The sequence below is a fragment of the Hippopotamus amphibius genome, chromosome 5 (genome assembly GCF_030028045.1).
Source record: "Hippopotamus amphibius kiboko isolate mHipAmp2 chromosome 5, mHipAmp2.hap2, whole genome shotgun sequence".
Lineage (NCBI taxonomy): Eukaryota > Metazoa > Chordata > Mammalia > Artiodactyla > Hippopotamidae > Hippopotamus > Hippopotamus amphibius.
Genome location: NC_080190.1, coordinates 64,017,900 through 64,034,939, shown reverse-complemented (window position 1 = coordinate 64,034,939; position 17,040 = coordinate 64,017,900). Strand labels below are relative to the sequence as shown.

The window sequence follows — 17,040 nt, the reverse complement described above, 5'->3', positions numbered from 1 at the left end:
TTTGACAAAGGAGGCACGAGTATACAATGGAAAAAAGACAGCCTCTTCAATAAGTGGTGCTGGGAAAACTGGACAGCAACATGTAAAAGAATGAACTTAGAACACTTCCTAACACCATACACAAAAAGAAACTCCAAATGGATGAAAGACCTACATGTAAGGCCAGACACTATCAAACTCCTAGAGGAAAACATAGGCAGAACACTCTATGACATCCATCAAAGCAAGATCCTTTTGGACCCACCTCCTAGAATCATGGAAATAAAATCAAGAATAAACACATGGGACCTCATGAAACTTAAAAGCTTTTGCACAGCGAAAGAAACCATAAACAAGACTAAAAGGCAACCCTCAGAATGGGAAAAAATAATTGCCTATGAAACAACGGACAAAGGATTAACCTCCAAAATATACAAGCAGCTCATGCAGCTTCATACCAAAAAAGCAAATAACCCAATCCACAAATGGGCAGAAGACCTAAATAGACATTTCTGCAAAGAAGACATACAGATGGCCAACAAACACATGAAAAGATGCTCAACATCACTCATCATCAGAGAAATGGAAGTCAAAGCCACAATGAGGTATCACCTCACACCAATCAGAATGGCCATCATCACAAAGTCTGGAAACCACAAATGTTGGAGAGGGTGTGGAGGAAAGGGAACTCTCCTGCACTGTTGGTGGGAATGTAAGTTGGTACAGCCACTATGGAAAACAATTTGGAGGTTCCTTAAAAAACTACAAATAGAACTACCATATGATCCAGTAATCCCACTCCTGGGCATATACCCAAAGAAAATCATAATCCCAAAAGAAACTTGTACCATAATGTTTATTGCAGCACTATTTACAATAGCCAGGACATGGAAGCAACCTAAATGCCCATCAACAAATGAATGGATACAGAAGATGTGGCATATATATACAATGGAATATTACTCAGCTATAAAAAGGGATGAGATGGAGCTATATGTCATGAGGTGGATAGAACTACAATCTGTCATACAGAGTGAAGTAAGTCAGAAAGAGAAGGACAAATATTGTATGCTAACTCACATATACGGAATCTAAAAATGGTACTGATGAACTCAGTGACAAGAACAAGGATGCAGGTACAGAGAATGGACTGGAGAACTCGAGGTATGGAAGGGGGCGGGGGGTGAAGGGGAAACTGAGACGAAGCAAGAGAGTAGCACAGACATATATATATACTACCAACTGTAAAATAGATAGTCAGTGGGAAGTTGTTGTATAACAAAGGGAGTCCAACTCGAGGATGGAAGATGCCTTAGAGGACTGGGGCGGGGAGGGTGGGGGGGAATGGAGGGGTGGGGAGTCAAGGAAGGGAGGGAATACGGGGATATGTGTATAAAAACAGATGATTGAACTTGGTGTACCCACCAAAAAATAAAAAAAAAAAAAAAAGAATACACCACAATATTCTTTAAGACAAGCTGTGGAGATATTATACTAAGAGAGTTTTAATCAACCTTTGCTGATGGGGAAAAGAAAAAGCCCTCATGGACTCTTTAAAGTCAAAATAAAACAAAGTCAATAAACCAACCAGCACAATTTCCTAAGCATTAGAAAAACCCCAGCATTACTTGGATCCAAATTTAAAAACTAGTCTCAATCAAATTCAACCTGATACACATTTACTTAAGAAATGCTGAAAAATTTAGTTCAATTTAGCTGATAAAGGAATTCCTGACAGAGAGCAGAGTGTGTTCCCATTTCTTTAGTTAACATCACTGAGTAGGATGAGTTTATACCTAAGAGAATAACTGGAAACTGTGTAAGGAGATAACCAGACAGTAGCTACTTTCTGCCTAAAAGCTCAAAGTCCATCAGACCAAAGAAATCAAAATTTTCAGACATCCAGAAGGCTAGCACTATGTGAGGTATTATCTAGGTGTTTTAATATGTATCATATTCTATGTACCACGAGAGCAAAATTCCTTAAATCCTGAGTAAGAAAAGCACACTATCACTTTGTGTTACGATGGGAATTTTCCAAGTTGATTACAAATATTTCATTAAAAATCTAGAAAGTACTCTCATAATGGATAGTGATTTCAAAGTGATCTTAACAGACATTTTCCTTAAGTTACAAGCATGGAAACTAAAACACGTCACATCATTTTGGTTGTACATTTGTTTAAAATGTTCAATACTTCTGCCACTAAAGGGAGCAACATACCATGGTGCAGAGCATAAAAGAGATTAAACCCTATCACTTGGTGGGGGATCGAATCCTAGAGATTTAGAGGAGTCTTCCTCATCAATTCCAAAGCTGCATAGTAGGGCACATTCTTCTGGAGATGGAAGGTACTGGCACAGGAATATAGCAAGCATTTCCAGAGTCTGGATCACATGAACATGCAGCTGGGTGTCTGGTGAAGCGGAGGGAAACTATGGACATATGGTGCTTGAATACTACTAGGAAGCAAGTGTCTTCTGGGAAGGAAGAAAATGAGGCTGCAATCCTGTTTACTAGATTCACAGCTAATGAAACATGTGGGGGAGGACTGCAGTGACCCTGAGCAGTGCCAGGTGGTTCAGAAAGGCAATGAGGCATCTGCAATAAATCAACTCAGGGCAGAAAGATAAACTGGTGGGATGGCCTCTACAATGAGTCAATTACTGGGAAAGGGAGAGGTCTGTGAGACTGAACAACTGGAGATGGCATGTCACTGGAACTGTTCTTGACACAGCTCTCCAAAGGCTACTCATCTGGGAAGTACACAGGTGGCACCCTATATATAGATGGTCCCCAGTGTTCCACATCTCCTAATATTTACTCTTATGTCTTCTCCCACAATGGACCGTGTCATAGAGCCCTGTGAAGAGGTCCACAGAGGGAGGAACTGAAAACCTCGTGCCCATGGCCATGTGAGTGAACTTGGAAGAGGATCCTCCAGCTTAGTCAGGTTTTTACAGGACTGCAGTTCTGGCTGACACTGTGACTACCACCCAATGCGAGAGAGCCAGAATCACCCAGCTAAGCTGCTCCTGGATTCCTGTCCCTTAGAAACTGCATGATATAATAAATCTTTGTTGTTTTAAATGGCTAAGTTTTAGGATAATTTAGGATAATTTCTTATGTGATAACAGCTAATATATCTGATGCTGCAGCTCCAGGTCTGATGTTTGTGTCACTAGCACTGCTGGTATGGATTCCTACTCAAGCTCTAGTGGTTATTCAAAGTAGGAAGATGGTTTCTAAACCATTTCCTCCAAAATTGGAGCATTACGACTCTGTCTCATTGGGTGGTAGCATTAGCTAATACAGAGTCGTAATGCTCCAATTTTGGAGGGAATGGTTTAGAAACCATCTTCCTACTTTGAATAACCACTAGAGCTTGAGTAGGAATCCATACCAGCAGTGCTAGTGACACAAACATCAGACCTGGAGCTGCAGCATCAGATATACTACCTTGGACAAGAGCAACTGTGAAATCAACCCTGTTAACATTAATTCACCCTACATGTCAGAGAGAGAGAGAGAGAGAGAACAATTACCACTACAACAAAAATAACCCACCAGATAGGTAAGGTACTTGCACTACAGCAAATGAGATGCTTCCAGAGTTTCTGAGTTTGCACTCTGCCAGTCTTAATAGCACAGAAGATCCATGAAAACTACTTCTATATAGGAAGGCAAATAAAAGTATATTAATATCCTTAGCAATGATGACAGCACTAAATTTGTATTAATGGTTCTGTATATGATATCCATTAAGGAGACATCTTATGTATTCAAGGAAACTACTTCAGTTCCTTAATTTCTGGCATCATGCTCCATAATGTATCCACCTGGAAATTTGAAAAATATTATCAAACATCTCACTGAGTGATATCTTTCAGCACAATGAATTCAATACACCTCACTTATTTTTCTAGTTGGATATGCTGGAAATCACTGATTTGGGATGAAAAATCGAATCAACATTTTTCAGTATTGAAATTGGTAATTTTCTGGAATCTTTTCAAACACTAAAGGTGACAAAACTGCAAAGAATATCAAGATGGGCCACTGGACAGAGATGTCAGGAAGTCACTGATTCTTCCCTCACTTCCTTTTCTGATAAAGTAAGAAGCACAGGAGACACCAGCAGTCCCTGGGAAGGGGCTCTGTGGAGCAGTCCAACGCTAGACACCAAAACTACAAACAGGCAGCCACAGATGAATGCATAAACGAACAAACACTCCTAGAGTGCATGAAGGGTGCCAGGCATGGAACTGGGGACTTTCTTATCCCAGGCAGTCCTCCCTACAACTCTGTGAGGTGGATATTACCCCAATTGTACAAAACGACAAAGTAGAGGCTCCCAAGGTCAAAGAGGTAAAACTCAAATTCAGATCGACTTTCTAAAAATCCAAATGACAGCTGTATAATGATTATTCTTTCCACAAATATTTATTGTGCACCTCTTCTGTGTACACCTCCATCATTGTACTTTTCTTCCTGTACTGTAATAACTGTCCAATTTCCCAGTCTGATTATACTGATAATTCCTTAAATTTAAGAACCAGGGTCTGCTTGCTTTCGTACATCCAGTATCTAACACAATTCCTGGCATATAACTAAACACTCAATAATTTTAATTTGTTATTAGTTAAAAAAAAATGACTAAGTTTTATGTTCTTGGTTTTTATTTCTTCTGCTAGGTAGATAGGCTACCACATCTCAAGGAAAGACTGGTGAAGAAAAGGGGCATCCCAAAAAAGATTTTTTGGGCATACTTTATTTGAGGCTTTTTTTTTTTAATGCTAAAAATGATTGAAGTAGTTTATGTATCATTCATGCTAATGTTGTGGTTGATACAAACAAAAAAAAAAGAAGAATGTGGGTGGGGAAGGAGAAAAGGCACTCTATTATAATAAGAAATGAAAGAGATGACAAAAAATTGCTTCTATGCTGTTAACTGAATTCAGAGGATAATAACCTGATGTAATACATATGTCCCTCTAAAGTGGCATTTGCTCAAAGTCTGAATTCAACAGGCTGTAATGCATTATTTATTCACAAATTACTGCAAAGCTGGCTCTGGTTCCTAAGACATTGTCTAGACTCCCCAGTCTCCTTGAAGGTTATGTGGCAGGCTAGAGGATAAAGCTGTTTTTAAAAAAATCTCCTTTCCCTCTAAGAAAGAAAAAAATAGATCTACTAGAGTTATTTAAGGCCAATTAGTTAAAAGAAGGGGAAAAAACAATAAAAGAACAAACAAGCTTTTTGATACTCATTAGTACAGTTGTCATTCTTTAAAGCCCCAATTCTTTCTTTAAAAATGTCCATAAATCCTGAAGACCGTAATTCTGAAAGGCATCTGCAGAAACATGGCTAGAAGAGTGATAAAAATGCAAAGACCTATTCAGATCCCTTAGACTCATTTAGTCCCAACTTATTCATTCTAAGGCTGAGTTGGAGGCCGAATTTCATCTTCCTACAGGTCCAGCTAGCTCCAGAAATTTCTCCGAAGAAGATATACAGATGGCCAACAGGTATATGAAAAGGTGCTTAATATCATTAATTATTAGAGAAATGCAAATCAAAACCACAATAAGGTATCACCTCACACCAGTCAGAATGGACATCATTAAAAAGTCTACAAATAATAAATGCTGGAGAGGGTGTGGAGAAAAAGGCACCCTCCTACACTGTTGCTGGGAACATAAACTGGTGCAGCCTCTATTGAAAATAGTATGGCAATTCCTTAAAAAACTAAAACCAGAGTTACTATATGATCCAGCAGTCCCAATCCTGGGCATATATCTGGAGAAAACTCTAATTCAAAAACATACATGCACCCCTATGTTCATAGCAGCACTATTTACAATAGCCAAGACATGGAAGCAACAAATGTCCATTGACAGAGGAATGGATAAAGAAAATATGGTACACATATATACAATGGACTATTACTCAGCCATAAAAAAGAATGAAATAATGCCATTTGCAGCAACATGGATGGACCTAGAGATTATCATATTAATGTGAAGTAAGTCAGACAGAGAAAGACAAATATTATATGATATCACTTATATGCGGAATCTAAAAAAAATGATACAAATGAACTTATTTATAAAACAGAAACAGACTCATAGATATAGAAAACAAACTTATGGTTACCAAAAGGGATAGCTGGGGGCAGAGAGGGAGAGACAAATTAGAAGTTTGACATGAACATATATACACTGCTATATATAAAGTAGGTAAACAAGGACCTACTGTATAGCACTGGCAAATATATTCAATATCCTATAATCGCATATAATGGAAAAGAATCTGAAAAAAGAATATATATGTGTATGTATATATGTATAACTGAATCACTTCTGTATGCCTGAAACTAATACAACATTGTAAATTAACAATACTTCAAAAAAAAAAAAAAAAAAGAGCAGACTGCCTAGAATCAAATCTCAACTCCTCTTTTATTATGTGAGAGACCTTGGGCAAGGTACTTAACTTCTTTGTGCCTTAGTTTTCTCATTTGTTAAATGTGGATAATTACAATACCAACCTCATAGTGTTGTGAAGGTTAAATTAAATAATATACATAAAACACTCAGAACAGTGCTTGGCTCATGGTGAACTCTCAAGAGATGTTGGCTAGTATTTTATTATGTAACATGTACTCAAATTATTGTTAAAATGCTTGGTTCTGCAAGAGGTCTACACCCACAGACTGCTATACCTAGAAGAGTAGGTACAGATTAAACACTGAACTATACATTCACAATCACCTTTTATACTACTTTTCATTTTACTGTATTGCATCCAATTATATTGTAAATTAAATACTCTGCTGTGTAAGACTAAAAAAAATTGTCACTGCATTCTGAATTCCAAAGAGTTGACCTATGAACTTTTGATATGCTGGTACACAGCTCATTCATAAGTTGAGAAGCATCTGTGTTCTACTAAAAAATGGTTGATAAGACTATTTGACTGACAGGTTGAGGAAAAATTTCCACCAGAGAAAGATCAGATTTTCATGATTTATTTATGAGCCCTCCCCCCCTTTTTTGCGGCCAGTTTAAAATTAACTTAGAATGTGAATTAAAGATATTTGATGACTGGAAAATCCTGGTGGTTGCCAAGTATGATAAAAGGTATCACTAACATACTGACTTCGGAATTGCAACGCTATCTGCAAATCATAAAAAAGTATTAATCTCTAACAGTTTTCTGCTAATGATCAATCTGAAAGGTCAGATTCAGCAGTACTAATCAATGCCTTTAAAAGAAAATCATGCCTAAATTATGTATTTTAAGCAACAAAGTATCACTCAACTTTTCCCTTCATTCACCAAAAGATATGAAACAAAAAAGTACCATTCTGGGCTTCCCTGGTGGCTCAGTGTGGTTAAGAATCCACCTACCAATGCAGGGGACACGGCTTTGAGCCCTGGTCCGGGAAGATCACATGCTTCTGAGCAGCTAAGCCCATGCACCACAACTATTGCGCCTCTGCTCTAGAGCCCATGAGCCACAGCTACTGAGCCCAACGCACTGCAACTACTGAAGCCTGAGTGCCTAGAGCCCGTGCTCTGCAACAAGGGAAGCCACTGTAATAAGAAGCCCGTGCACTGCAATGACGAGTGGCCCCCACTCTTCGAGTAGCCTTCACTCTGCGCAACTACAGAAAGCCTGTGTGCAGCAACGATGATCCAACGCAGCCAATACATTAAAAAAAAAAAAAAGCACCGTTTTGTATAATTTTTACAGAATAATTGTCAAGGGTATTACATTTACAACATCAAAAGAGCTTTATATCACCATGGACATTCTACCATGTATAGTATTTCCACTCTGAATTCTACCTATAAGCCACCAATGATAGCAAGCTTGAGCTACATGGTATAAAGGGAATTGCAAGAAATTAAATCAGAGTTTGGCTTTGGGTTTTACATATCTTCTTATTAAACTAACTCACCCTGAGAGCTAACTTGGTTTCATCAGGGCAAGGCTTTGGACCTAACTGACAATATGGTACAGAGAGAACACAGAATTAGCTTTAAAAAGTGTCGACATCAAGTCATGGGTGACTGACTTATAAGGAATTACTGAGGGCAATTAAACTTTTATTGTATTATTTATATATATTTCTATTTTTTAAAGTAATGATTATTTTCTAAAAAATCCCTTGGTGTCTCAGGCAAAGAAGGACTAGGTTTAAAACAAGGTTATTAAGGATAATAATAAAGGTTTTTTTTTTTAAACCTTTAAACACATACTTGGCTCCTTAATCTTACGAATCCCTAAAAGAGACAAGTATTTTTTTTACTTACTTACTTAATTAATTGGCTGCATTGGGTCTTTGTTGCTGCACGTGGGCTTTCTCTAGTTGCGGCGAGTGGGGGCTACCCTTCATTGTGGTGTGCGGGTTTCTCATTGCTGTAAGGCGTGCAGGCTTCAGTAGTTGTGGCGCACAGGCTTAGTTGCTCCGCGACATGTGGGATCTTCCCGGACTAGGGCTTGAACCCATGTCCCCTGCACTGACCAGCGGATTCATTTTGTTTTTTTTTAAGCTCTTTGGAATATAATTGCTTTACACTGTTGTGCCAGTTTTTGCTGTACACCAAAGTGAATCAGCTGTATTTATACATATATCCCCATATCCCCTTCCTCCCATGACTCCTTCCCACCCTCCCTATCTCAGCCCTCTAAGTCATCACCCATCATCGAGTTGATCTCCCTGTGTTATTCAGCAGCTTCCCACTAGCTATCTATTTTACATTTGGTAGTGTATATACGTCAATGCTACTCTCTCACTTCCTCCCAGCTTCTCCTTTGCCCTCCACCTCATGTCCTCAAGTCCGTTCTCTACATCTGCATCTTTATTCTTGTGGCAGGCAGATTCTTAGCCACTGTGCCACCAGGGAAGTCCTGACAAGTACTTTTTAATAACGTTTTTAATGATTTTTGGAAAGTTCAAGCTGAAAACATCTAAGGATGGAATAAGAAACCATAAATTTATTACTATCCACATTCTGCTTTGTAGAGGCAAAAGTGGGAGAATAAAACTAAAAGAAACCCAATGAACATATCTCACTTTGCTTCTTAGAGTTAATTAAATCAAAATCAACTCTCATCTTTAAGTTTATATAAGAGTCAGTTTTCCCAGGAAAAGAGAACCCAAAACAGGCTATTAAGATAAAAAGAAATCTGCTCTGCCAAGAGTGCTCTAGTTCCAGAAAGTGTTTGGTTGAAAGCCTTCTGGTCTCCTTTCCCACAACCTTTTGGCCAGGAAAAGAGCTGAGGTTTGTCTTTTAAAATGGCCCTCTGCATTGGGGCAAGAAAGAGTTAATTCTACTTTAGTACTTTAAAGAGATGAGTACAAAGATGTCAGCTTGATGATGTAAAGGATGGGTGATTCTGTAATTCCTTAGTATTAAGTTACTTAATATTTAAATTAAATCAACCCTCTTTTTTTGCTCTACTCTTATTGGCATATGGGAATAATTAGCATAGTTCTTTATATCTCCCTGTTATCCTTCTTTCTGACTGAACAAATCTAGTTAACTTCAATATTTTTTTCTTGCAGACTGGGAATATAAGACAGACACTGTCACTAATTGAACTATATCTAATTTGCCTTCATATAATTGATACTCATTCCATCTTAAAATGTGATAATCTGGTTGGTTATGCAATAAGCATGTGAACCCTAAAACTTAAAAAAAATATCATGCTACAGATTGGAATTCTATTAGATGATGATACTCTTTCAGTTTCCTTGTTGTGTATTCTGGAGTTGGCTTCATCCTCCTTGTATAAATTAGTTTTTGCTTTTCTTTGACATAATGACAGCTCCTTTTTCTCCTCCCCCCAAATTAAAATTAATCATAATCTTTCAACGAGTTCTCTATTACGTTTCATTTTTGACTGACATCCTACTTGCTGCAATCCTCAAGAAATCAATGAATATATTAACTGAAATTAGATTTGGCACCTGTCTCCAAGGAACTCAGCTCAATAGTTCTTGGTAGCCTTAGATGGAATTTTTAATAACTTCAAAAGAGATTTTTAAAAAAAACCTGTGCATTCTTTTTTTAAAAAATATTAATCCATTATGATTTATTAAAATGAAAAGCTAAGTATTTAATTAAATAAATAGTTCATAATTTTATCCCAAGTCATTATAACTCCTTTTCCCGACAGCCTTAAATACAAAGGTATTTCACCATTATTGAGTTATCTTTTCTTATAAAACTATGCATTTTTTTTTTTTAATTTTTATTTTTATTTTTTTGGGGGGTACACCAGGTTCAATCATCTGTTTTTATACACATATCCCCATATTCCCTCCCTTCCTTGACTCCCCCGCCTCGAGTCCCCCCCACCCTCCCCGCCCCAGTCTCTTTTTTTTAATTTTTAAATTTATTTACTTATTTATCTTTATTTATTGGCTGTGTTAGGTCTTCGTTGCTGCATGTGGGCTTTCTCTAGTTGCAGAGAGCGGGGGCTACTCTTTGTTGTGGTGCGCAGGCTGCTCATTGCTGTGGCTTCTCTAGTTGCGGAGCACGGGCTCTAGGCATGCGGGCTTCAGTAGTTTTGGCACATGAGCTCAGTAGTTGTGGCTCATGGGCTCTAAAGCGCAGGCTTCAGTAGTTGCAGCACACAGGCTTAGTTGATCCGTGGCATGTGGGATCTTCCTGGAGCAGGGATCAAACCTGTGTCCCCTGCACTGGCAGGCAGATTCTCAACCACTGTGCCACCTAGGAAGCCCCTAACTGTGCATTCTTAAGTCATTCTTTCAAACTCATGTTTTTTGACTTCCCAAATAAAGACATAAGGGTAGAATAAAACAAATATGACCAGAGTTAAGAGCATTAAAACACTTTAAAAAAATCTAACAAATTAATGATTGTTATGAAAAGAAACTAAATGGCTAGTTCAGGTAGTGTCTTATAAACACAAAATAACAGTGTATTTCTTCTCAGTCATAACATTCAACTCGAGGGGCAAAGGAACTGGAAAAACATGGTGCCAAAGAAGGGAGACTATAAATATTCAAGAAATTAATTTTTTTTCTGTTCCTAAATTTCAGAACGTTTTGTTTTTCTTTAGAGCTCTAAATTAGTCAGGTACAGAAACTTCATCTGACTAAAAGTAGTAACAATCAGACGAGGAATAGAAAAGTTTAGTCTGAAAGACTGAGATGGAATCCTGGTTGTATTATTTAACAGCTCTGTAACTTTTATCTTTCCGACTTTCAGTTTCTACATCTATAACATGGGCATTATACCACCAAACCCAATAGAGTTGGCTAGAATTAAAACAAAGAAGGCATGTAATATCTGTATATTGCCTGGCTCATAGTAGGCATTCGATAAATGTTCATGGACTTTTCCCCTTCCCTGACCCCTGTGGAAATTAAATGTGACAGATAAAGTGTTCTCTTCACTCTCAAAGCTATTGCGGTGAGAAAAAGAAATAACTAAATGGAGCTATAAATCTCCTTGATCTAAAATTTTAAAGTAGATAAGTAAGCAATGAAATAAAACTGGTAAGAGATAAACAGAAAGAATGATGGAACTATAAAACCCATATGAAAGTTAAGACACTGTTAATCATTTCTATTTTCCTCTTGGCTGTGATATTATATTTCGTATTCAGAGAGGGGAGAAATTACCCAAACTTCGAAAAGTGAAATTAAAAGCGTTTCATAAAAACAAAAATTGCTTCCATTTTCCAGATGTTTTATCAGAAAATTATTTCAAAATGAAAGTAAGGGCTTTCAGTCATTCATCTGAGATGACCTGTTTATGTGTCTACTGCATGCCAACTGCCATACTAAAGGGCAGAGGGTACACAAAAGAAGGTGAAAGAATACCTATTAAAGGCATAGTACATACCAAGTGTCTTAGGCATGTTCCACTGGGTTAGTTCACTAGGACTGCCATAACAAAATACTACCAACTGGGTGACAAACAGCAGAAATTTATTTTTTCACAGTTCTGGAGGCTGGAAGTCCAAGATCAAGGTATAGGTAGAGTTGGTTTCCTTTGAGGCCTCTTTCCTTGGCTTGCAGTTAGCTGCCCTTTTGCTGTCTCTTCACATGGTTGTCCCTCTGTGTAAGTACACTCCTGGAGTCTGTGTCTCTTTGCGTGTCTAAATTTCCTCTCCTTTCAAGGTTACTAGTAAGAGTGGATTAGGGTTCACCCTAATAGCCTCATTTTAACTTAATCACATCTTTAAAGGCCCTATCACCAAACTGGGGGTTGGGGATTCAACATAGCAATTCTGGATGGTGGGGGTACGGAATACAATTCAGGCTATAAGAGACATCATCTTACTTAACCATCACTGCGTTGTAAAAAAGAGGATCTAGGCTTTGAGAGAATAAACAACTCATCAAGTGTCAGATAGCCAGTAAGTGGCAGAAGGAAAATTTTAACCAAGGTCTCATTATGAGTACACCAAAGCCTTTGCTCTTTCTGCTATTCACACCTCTTCAAAGGATTACACATCTAGCTGGGAAGACACAGTACTGATTCACGAAACTTTAAATATGGGGGTTATTGATAAGGAGGCACTTATTCAGTGAACTTTTGGCATTATATGGAAAGAATGGACTCAGGATTAATAAACATATTTATGTAATACATAGAATATTAATTACATGGTAGGCTGGACTCTTTCAAAAAAGAGTCTATTAGTTGCCTTACATGAGGAATTGCTGACTATCAAATATAAACAGTCTTGGTATGTCTTGGCCCAAAGCCTACAGATGATCCAAAGTCAGTGTCAAACATAAGACACTTTCTAAAAGAGATATCTTAGATATACTGTCTTTTAGGTCTCTTTTCTTCTGCATTTGGGTGTAGGCAGGTATACATGTATGAAATCCCTAATCTGCTGTATAACATTCTGCCTCACTGGCAATCTACACAATATATTAGTGGGCTTTAAGCTGTATAGCATCTCAGGATAAAAGACAAAAGTCCCATATTCTGTTTCTGGAGATTCTGTCTAGGAGTGAGTGTCAGGCTAGACTGTGGTGAAGCAGGCATCTGCTCCATGCTCTGATGACCCCGTATTGTTGTTTAGAGTTTGTTACAAGTACCATTCTAGCTTGTGCTTTATTCTCTAACTACATTTGATGGATGTATACTCTATGCTAAATTGTAATTTACATAATTAATAAGTTAAATAATTTATACTCCTAGATTATAATGTTTCCAAAGAAGACCATTCCAGATACGCATACTAAGGCATATATCTAGAATCCTAGTACGTACCAACTCTTACACAAAAATTGTTGGATTCCTGCAGGACATAAAACTCCCATGTGAAAGATGTCCTCCTTATACTAGCAGGAAAGAAACAAAGAGAGGCAAACTGTGGACAAATAACTAAAATATATGGGGGACTAAAGGAAAATAAGAATTATTTTAACAAGATCTGTTTGTACAAATTCCTCTCGATGCTGATTCCCCTTTTCTGGTAATAAGAACGCAAAAGCAAACTTCATAAAGCTAAGTTGCCTCTCTTTGTTCAACTTTTTATATAAACACTTAGGCCTAGCCACTTCTTTGGGGCTTCATTTTCCTACGGGCATTCCCGTGTATGTGTAAAAATCTGTATACTTTCCTCTTGTTAACCTGTCTTACGTCAATTTAAGACTGAGGCCCAGTGGAGACCCTAGGAGGGTAGAGGTAAAGTTTTGTGCCCCCCTTAGCTACACATATAATAAATATTGATATATAGTACTTACCATGTATTATAGGGGCTACAAGAGCCTCCTGAAGGATGCTGAATTGTGAAAACCATTACTTTGTTATTTTGAGGTAAATTCCTTGAATGTTAATTATACTGTTTCCCAAAAAAACCAGTACAAAAAAGCACATTCCAAAGTGAGATCTGATTTTTAGTATGATCTATTCTGCTTCTCTCCTACAGAATGAATATTAAACAGTGTTCTTATCAATAATGGGAATTCAACTGTGACTTTTCAAACTGTCTAAACTGAGGTCGGTGGGTAGAAGAGGTGGGAGCAGTATATTAGAATCTTGGGGAAAAACAGGAGAGCAGATAGAGAAGTAATATTCAGAGTTTAAAAACAAAGCAGTGCTTTTCTCCAATACTTTTATATATTCTTAGTCATAGTATTTAATGTTTTCAAATTTTAAGTAACATTAAAGTAGGGCATATGTTAATCAAAAAAAAGAGGTTGAGAAACACCACAAGGGAATTTTTAAAAATCTGAAGAAATCAGAGACTCCACTTTTTTGTCTCCAGACAAAAGTGCATATAGAAGGCATTTAATGAACATTTTGAATTGAATAGGCTCAGTAGCCAGTTAACCCTAAACATACTTAATTCAACAAATATACTCATAGAAAAAGGCAATGCTCTTACAGAGTTGTGTCCACAAACCGAATACCATGCTGGTCTAAACATGAAGTGGAAAAGTAAATCCCCAAACCCAGTATGACACCTTTGTAACTCTGAGCACATACATTTTTATTTCTGACATTTTGTGTTTCCAGCTGTTACTATCTTTGTAAACTTTCATAGAAAGAGCTCCTTATTATCCTCCTCACCTTCACCTCCTGGTACCTTCTACACAATAAACATACATGCTCAGGCTGAGAAGTGCTTTGACCCCTGAATTTCTTTTTCCTCAAGCTGAGTATCCAAAGACAACTAAGATTTTCAATTTAGACTTTTTTGGCTTGCAGTTCCAGAACCAACTTACTCTAAGACATGTTATTCCCTACCTGCTGTCAGGGTGTAGATCACTGATGAGGTTCAAACGAATCAGTTCTCACCGTTGGAGGTAGACGGTAGTGCAGGCCCCTCCTAACCCAGAGGCTCTAAATGGGTACATTATGGACAGTGCCCTGAACTCCAAGGAATACCTACCTCTAGCTTCAGAACATCGTGCTGAAGTTTACGCTGAAATTCAAGGAAGTTTTTGATTGTCAGCTTTCCCTTGAGATCAGCTCCAAAAAAGTAGGTTGTGAGAGCTGAACACAAGCCAGACTTGAGGGTGTTACCAGTTGTAGAACGATCTCTGTGACGCATTCCCATACTGGTTTGGGAGCGAATGATGCTCTGAACCTAATGGAGAAGCAAACCCCCGTCCAGAAAAACATTACAAGGTGGAAAATATGGAAAACTAAGAATAATAACTGACTGTCGATTGCTTACTATTTGCCTACACTGTGCTACACGTCTCTCTTCTAACGCTCACAACAATCCTGTGAGATAAGCCTCATGATTATTCTTATTTTACAGATGAGGAATCTGAGGTACCCTGTTAAATAACTTGCTTGAGGTCAAGTAGCTAGCAAATAACGGAACCAGTATTCTAACACACATGCCTAACACCTTTGGGATGCCTTTAAAAAATCTCTCTTTAGAAAATAGTATACATTTGTTTTAGGCTCAAAACCTCACATGCGATGCTAAAATAATCATCAACCTCACAGTAATACCTTCCATATCTCAGGAGACTTTTAAAAATTTCACACTTCTCACTACTGACTCTTCAGCTGTGATGAGCAGCAGTATAGGTATAGGCAAATACTTGATATCTATGAGAGATAACACATTTATCAGAATGATAATGTGAACTATAAAGTTGGTATGAAGTAATTCTCCATGAGAAGATGGGGAATTAGTTTAATCTTTGAGAAGTTTTAAAAGAGTTTTTGAGAAAGAATAATTTGGGGACTAGCAACCGTGGCCTAACTATATAAAATGAGCTTTTCAGGGCAAGTCCATGATTGCTATAGCATTTTTTTCATGAGTTTCTGCAGTCTTTTCTACCTCTTTACAAGCTAAAAAAACAACTATTCCGAGCAATTAAGATTGTGATATGTAAGGATAGATAATAAAGGTATGTTATATAAATAATATATATAGCTTTGTGGATAATGATTTTTAAATTGCCAAATTAGAAAAGCATAATACTTAAAAACTTAAGATTTGTAACAATGTATTTACCATGGTTAAATGTCTTTTATTTATTACCTATGACCATAAAAAGACTTAAGTCTCTGGCTCTACAAGATAAAAGTAGTATAATGAAAAGACACGAGATGGGGAATCAGGACACGTGGGGTCTAATTCTGTTGCTCTGCAGTGAAAGCACAATTTATGCAGGTCATTTAACTTCTTTGCCTTAGTTTTCTCAATGGAAAAGTTCCCGGTTAGAAGATACTGTCTCTAAGTCTCCTTTTAACTCTAGGTTAATATCATAAATGCTTCTGACCATGACTTTTTTCTGGGTTCACATTTTATTATGTAAATAAGATTGCTTAACATGGTTTTCATGCACATGGGAACTTGAAAGATAGGTATACAATGGATTTTAAAATTATTGAAGTTTTTTAGACTTTAAATTGAAATATAGGATAATCAGTACAGTGCTGCTTCTGTCTGAAGGCAATACACAATTCATTTTCTCTGCCTGAATGTGAGAACTGAAGAATTTTCCAATAGCAGTGAACCAGCATTGAGCATCAGTGTCAGGACCTGTCCTGATTTAAATTTTGCCTGTGCTATAATATTGCAACTTATACCCTTCCTGTGGTGGAAATGTGTATGTCAGCTTCCAAAGTGTGGTGCTGAGAGTGTATGTGGAAATTTCATTCCCTTTCTTCGGTCTCACAATTCATGCTTTCATACTGAAAAAACATTTCTGTCACAGCCTCAGGTGAATGTAGCCCAAACTGTTATAAGATTTTTTTAAAAATATCTTTTGCTAGGTTAGTTCTGTTTTATGGTCTGCTGTGAAACGGGTTAAAAAAAGGATCTGCGTGAAAGAAAAGTCAGAGAAAACTCGCACTTGCTGTTTACAGTTGAATACTGCTTTTTAGTAATTTATGTTTATGCCAATCAAAGTGATTTTTGAAAAAGATGAATACAAGAGTAATACTGGGTGTAAGTTTGCTTCACGCCACACAGACTTTGAAGATACACAATGATGAGATGTGTGTGTCCTCATACTGGTTCTGTTTAACTTTTTTTATAAACTTTGAACAGAATGGTGAAGTGACCACTCCAAGTCATTC

General features: G+C 37.4%; 1 protein-coding gene across 2 annotated transcripts in view; it reads right to left on the bottom strand.

The window, feature by feature from the left end:
• Positions 1-17,040, bottom strand: part of MICU1 (mitochondrial calcium uptake 1) — a 234,429-nt gene that overhangs the window by 65,769 nt on the left and 151,620 nt on the right. For both annotated transcript variants that reach the window (XM_057734250.1, XM_057734251.1), the window contains one exon: positions 14,885-15,082. In XM_057734250.1, coding sequence (XP_057590233.1) covers positions 14,885-15,082 — 198 coding nt within the window. The remainder of the gene's footprint in view (positions 1-14,884; positions 15,083-17,040) is intronic.